The sequence below is a fragment of the Pteropus alecto genome, unplaced genomic scaffold, assembly GCF_000325575.1.
Source record: "Pteropus alecto unplaced genomic scaffold, ASM32557v1 scaffold155, whole genome shotgun sequence".
Classification (NCBI taxonomy): Eukaryota; Metazoa; Chordata; class Mammalia; order Chiroptera; family Pteropodidae; genus Pteropus; species Pteropus alecto.
The window spans coordinates 12,727,096-12,732,707 of record NW_006438113.1 but is presented as its reverse complement, the minus strand read 5'-3'; the positions used below and the strand labels follow the sequence as shown (position 1 = coordinate 12,732,707).

The 5,612-nt window shown below is 50.3% G+C and overlaps 1 protein-coding gene across 1 annotated transcript in view; it reads left to right on the top strand.

The window, feature by feature from the left end:
* Positions 1 to 341: 341 nt before the first annotated feature.
* The window catches only part of SLC29A3 (solute carrier family 29 member 3), a 38,323-nt gene continuing 33,052 nt past the window's right edge, over positions 342 to 5,612 (top strand). The window contains exon 1 of the mRNA XM_025049413.1: positions 342 to 780. Within this exon, the coding sequence (XP_024905181.1) occupies positions 376 to 780 (405 nt within the window). The 5' untranslated portion in view covers positions 342 to 375. The remainder of the gene's footprint in view (positions 781 to 5,612) is intronic.

The window sequence follows — 5,612 nt, the reverse complement described above, 5'->3', positions numbered from 1 at the left end:
ACACACCTCATTCCTGATTTTTTTGCACAAATAGTAGTATATTCTACACACTTTCCTGCTCTTTAATTTTCTCACATAAAGTTGGAAAGAGTTGACAGCATTCTTTGCCTGTCAAAGGTCCTAATTCCTTTTTGTATGTCTGCATAGAAATGTGAAGGCCTTAAGACCGGGCTTATCCTTCTGGATTGAGTGCCATAAGCCCCACTATGCTGCACTACCTTACTCCCAGCCAACTACACACTTGTTTACTACCTATGTTGCCCTGCATGGGGTAGGGAGGAAGGCTGAGGTCACTTATAGTTCTGACATCTTTCTCCCTGATCCTTAAACCTGAAGCCCTCTAACCCTGCAGGTTTTGGTGATCCCAAAGACCACATGGTGGGGGGCATAGTCAGCTTTGTAGGCTGGATGAGTCCCCAGCTGTGCCCGGCTTCAGCTTCTGATCACCTGCTCTGTCTCTGTTTCTCTGTTCCAACAGTGGCCATTGTCTCAGAGGATGACTTTCATCACAGTTCAAACTCCACCTACAGAACCACAAGCAGCTCTCTCCGTGCTGACCAGGAAGCGCTGCTTGGGAAGCTGCTGGACCACCCGCCGCCACCCAGCCTGCAGAGGCCCGAAGACCGCTTCAATGGTGCCTACATCATCTTCTTCAGCCTGGGCATTGGTGGCCTACTGCCATGGAATTTCTTTGTCACTGCCAAGGAGTACTGGATATTCAAACTCCGCAACTGCTCCAGCCCAGCCCCCGGGGAGGAACCTGAGGACTCAGACATCCTGGTAAGGCCATGACCCTCCTGGGAGGCAGCCTGGATTGGGTGAAGGGGAACTTTACTTGGGTACACCACTCCAGGAAGATCTGAGGCATGCTGAGGACATGGATGCGAGTTAGGATGCTGTGTGGAATATAATAGAAAGAATTCAATTCAATCCTAAGAAATGCCTTGTATTGTATATGAAGCCTCGTGCTTCATGTGGCAGGGCAAGATGAAAATGGATAAGACACAATTCCAACTTTCACATTACTTACTATTTAACTTGGGAAGAAGATACAAATGATGATTCTCTGCAGTGTAGTTTAGTAAACCCAAGAATCCAATGTCTGTGCCTCCTCCAGGGGTTTGAAAGGGTGGATCTCATAGCATTAAGTTGAGCTGTGAGTTACAGAAAACTCCAAAAGAGCAGAGGCTAAAACAAGATAGAAGATAATTTTTCTCTCATGTTCAAGTCTAGAGGGACCAGCCCAACCCTGGTATGAAGTTCTATGCTGTCAGGAACTTAGTTATTCCACCATGTGTAGTTTGTATGTTCAAGATCACTTCACAGTAGATCTAAGATGGCTATTGGAGCTCCAGCCATTACATCAAATAGGGAGAGGAGAAAGGCATAAGAACACTCCTGGAAGTAACACACATTGCTTTTGCTTACATCACATTGGTCAGAATTCAGTCATGTGACTGCACGAGCTTCAAAGGAGGTTGGGAAATGGATGGATGGTTGTGTAGTAATGGAGGAGGGGGAAATGAAGACTTAGGGATAAGAAGTCTCTTCACCAAGGGAGAGAGTGCTGTGAGTCAGAGCAGGTGGATTAGAAGAATGGGGAGGAGACGTCCCGGTAAAAGAAAAAGCCTGGCAAAGGCAGGATGGGAGGAAGTTCAGGTGTGTATGAGGAACAGTAAAGCACCTAACTTTGTTGTGTGTGGGGTTCACCTATGAGAGAAATAAAGCTTGAGATCGCCTGGGCCTCGAAGTAATTGCCCAGGCCTTGAATGCCAAGGCAAGGAGTCTAAATCATGTTCGGTCGGCAGTGGCACCAAACTCCCTCCTGCCACCCAGGCCTAATTCACTTTGTGGGACAACTTTTCCCTTGGGCAGGGGTAGTGTTAAAAAATTATTCTGCTACTTGTTAAAATGGTAAGGAAGGCTTGACTCAAGAACAAGTGGGGATTCATAGCCAGGGAGCCAAGTGAGAGGGTCAGTTGGTGGAAAATTACCAAAAAGAGCCACCAAGGGTAGAGAGATTCTTGCTAAAGGCAGGCCAAGGACATGTATACCAAGGCCCAGATGAGAAATGTGATCGGATATTGAGGGAGATCAGATATCAGGGTTGGGGGAATTCTCAGTAAACTGACTCAGCAGTGTTTTTGTTAAGACTGGGCTAGGCAGGCAGAAGATGGGGGGGGGGGCGGGGCGGGGCGGCCAGGTCAAGAGAGTTCAGAGGTTTGGTTAGCTTTTGTTGGGAGCCATTTCTAAAGTTGATCTAGGCTGGTGTCTGCTCTCTCATGAAAGCTTATGGATGGGGAAGTGGGGGCCTCTCTGAAGGCGTGCCAGGCTGAGGGGTTGCTAGCTGCCCCTCTCCTCCAGGGGTGCCCCAGAGGATAAGAAGAGGGTACCCTAGCAGACCTTAGCCATACCCTTCAACTGGCCCAGAGGATGGCTCACCACCCCTTGTCTGAAGCACCTTTGAAATCCCTGACCTAACTAACCTCCAGGAACTTTCCCCAGTTTTTTAGGAATGAATCTGACACATTGACTGAGGTGTCCCTACTGTCTGTCTCAAGGACTCTACCAGGACTACACATCAGAATCACCCTGAGAGAGTTTTAAAAATCCCAGTCTGGGCCCCACTCCAGAGATTCTGATTGAATTAGGCCCCTTAATTCTGACGCCCTGTGAGGGCTTGTTTCTGTTAACTGAGGAATTCACGACTGCCTCCAGAGGCCAGAGCAATGCAGTATAAACCCGTTTCCGCAGCTACATAGGTGTCATGGGAACACAGTGTAGAACTTTAGAGCCTCCTACTCCAGGTATGGTTCTCGGACCAGGCATGCCTGGGAGCTTGTTAGTAATGCAGAGTCTCAGGCCCCACCCCAGGCCAGCTGTTAGGAGCTGCTTGCTGACAAGCCCCCCAGGTGACTGTCAGACACAGTAGAGTTGGCTTAGACATGACTCTGGAAAACATGGTTCCAACCCTGCCTCTGTTAGTCCTTAGCTCGCTGGCCTCTGTGCTGCCTGTCTTCCTGGTATGTAACAGGAGGATAATTCTACCAGCAACTTCTTAGGGTTGTTGTGAGGATTAAGTAAATTACTCTGCACACAAAGCAGTTAGAACGGGGGCTGGCACTAGTGCTGTAAATGCTGTATAAACATTATTATCGTTATTATCATTTGGGGGATGCAGCTTGGTGTATTTCCAGACGCCTGGCTTAGCCGAGTGCTTTATGATCCACTTTTATTTACCAGTAACTCAGGCGTCCCAGCTTTCTGCTGGCCTCAGTAAATCACCCAGCCTGCTTGGGCTTCCTCCCAAAGGTCCCCGTCTGTCTGGGCCGGCACCAGCCTAGGGCAGCCCCCAGGATTAGATTGTCTCTGCACCTGCCCTTTCCTCCCACCCCTGTCCTTGGGAGCAGGCTGCCCCGGGTGGGAGCAGAAGTGCAGGCAGGTATCTGGGAGCTGGCCCTTGCACAGTGGACATTGCCACACAGTGGACGTCTGTGGTGAGTTGCTCTCGCTGCAAGGCGATTCCTTCCCAGCTGTAGGCACTTAGCATTCCAGGCCCTGCTACAATGCTTTATTGCCTCTTTCCAAGTGCTGGCAGGTGCAGATGTAGTACCTGCGGCTGCCCGGAGCTCCTGGCTCTTGGCATCAGAGATGAGAGACCTGTCACCCCTCGATTCATGGGCCGGGTTTGGGAAGCAAGCATGCTGGGGCGTTTCTGCATTTTGCGGGCCATTTTTCTTTGCCTAATTCTCCATTCCTGCCTCCCACCTCCCCAATTTTTCCCCCTTTCTTTCGGATTTCCCTGTGAGAGGCGGCTGGTCTGCTCTGTCACCTGAGGGCAACTTTGGGGGAAGGAAAGAAAGTCAAATGGTTCTGTCTCCAGCGACCACCTGCAACTCCATGGACTGTGGGTCTTGATGTTGTTTTTTCTGTACTTTCCTTTTAATATTTCCCAGTGGTGGATACCATTGGATAGGGAGTTTGACTCGGTAGGAATGTTTGCACAGATATCCCCTCCCCCCCCAAAATTATATCACTTTCAAGGTCACCTGCCCTCCACACTCATTTCTTTCTGCCCGGAGCAGTTTGGGGATGGTTTAGAAGCATCCTGTTCACCTGCCCCATTGTCTCTGTTTGTTCTTTGGAATAAGAACTTTGAATGAACCCACCACAGGCCTGTAGACCCAGAGCCAAAAAAATTAGAGCATAAATGAGGAAAAATTTATATGAAAAGATGGTGTGACAGGAGCCAGGATGGCCGCCATCTTCCGAGCTCAGCTGTGGGCCCCCATGCTGGCAGAGGTGTTAAACTCATTGTCCCTCATTAACCCTGTGTTTTCAGACAGAAGCCAGAGCTCAGAGGTTCAGTAACCTGCCCCAAATCCCATAGCTAGGAAAAGCTGTAGGGAATTTAAGTGGCTAGATGATTACAAAATTGGCGATGTTCAGAGAGTGGTGTAAAGAGGACTGTCTTGGAGGCAGGGGCCGCCCCACACCCTGACGCTGCCAGATGCTGTCTTCTTCCTATAGAGAGCTTGTGTTTGGTCTGGCTTCCTTTTCCACCAGGTGTCTTGGCTCTGTCTCTGGATTCTGGACCCAGCTTCTAAGCTGTCAGCATCCCTCATCCCTTGCTCCCCCACCCCCAGGTCTTCCCTTGGTTCTGGGGCTTGTCCGCCATCCCTGATCCTGTGAGGTCTCCTTGCCCTTCACGTGGCCTCTCCTGCAGACCTGCACTGGCTGCCCCTGGGCCAGGGGCTGTAAGCTAAAATGGCTCCTTTCTGCCCCAGAGAGGATAGTGACTATACATTATCCTGGTCACTCCCTGCCACTGGGCCTCCAGGGCCCCTTCCCAACATGTTTTTCCCATACACCTTGGCCTGCTCAGGGCTCCTCTCTGAGAGGGCTGCGGGACATTGCTAGTTCATGGGTGGGCCCCACAGTCCAACTTGGTGTCAGCAGGGCCAGGACTCAGGCTTGACAATCTGTTGCTGTCCCATCCAACCCATGACCAGAGGGGACACCAACAGCCCAGTGCCAGGGCAGGAGATAGATATTTCTTTTATGCCTGGGAAACTTCCCTGCTGCCACTCCTCTGAGTTAGCGTCAGTGGGGTCTGGATCCCCAACACCCATTGTACTTCCCCATCAGGTTCTCACCATACAACTCGTGATATTGGGTGTTTACTGTGGGGGAGCTGCCGCTCTCAGTGCTTTGTCCTTATTATCTCATTTAAGGCTGCAGTACCCCGTGAGACAGAAACTTATTATCCATGGATGACAATACCTGTTTCACAGATAAGGGCGCCTCCCCCGCTAAACAGTTAGCTCTCTGGAGACAGCGAATACAGCTCTTACCGTACATACCTGTGCCCCCAGAACCTCTAGCACAGTGCACAGCACATAGTAGCACACAATAAATATTTATTGCATTAGCTATTGTATGGCCGGGAAGGAAAGCTTCATGACCCCAATCCAAGATAGGGGCGTTGTGGCTCTGCAAGGAGAACAAAAGATCTGAGAGTCACAGTAGCTACCACCAGGAGTTCTGTGATCTTTCGGGTGGGTTGGCGTAGACGTGAAATGGGATTGCTACAGTACGGAAGCCATCCAGGT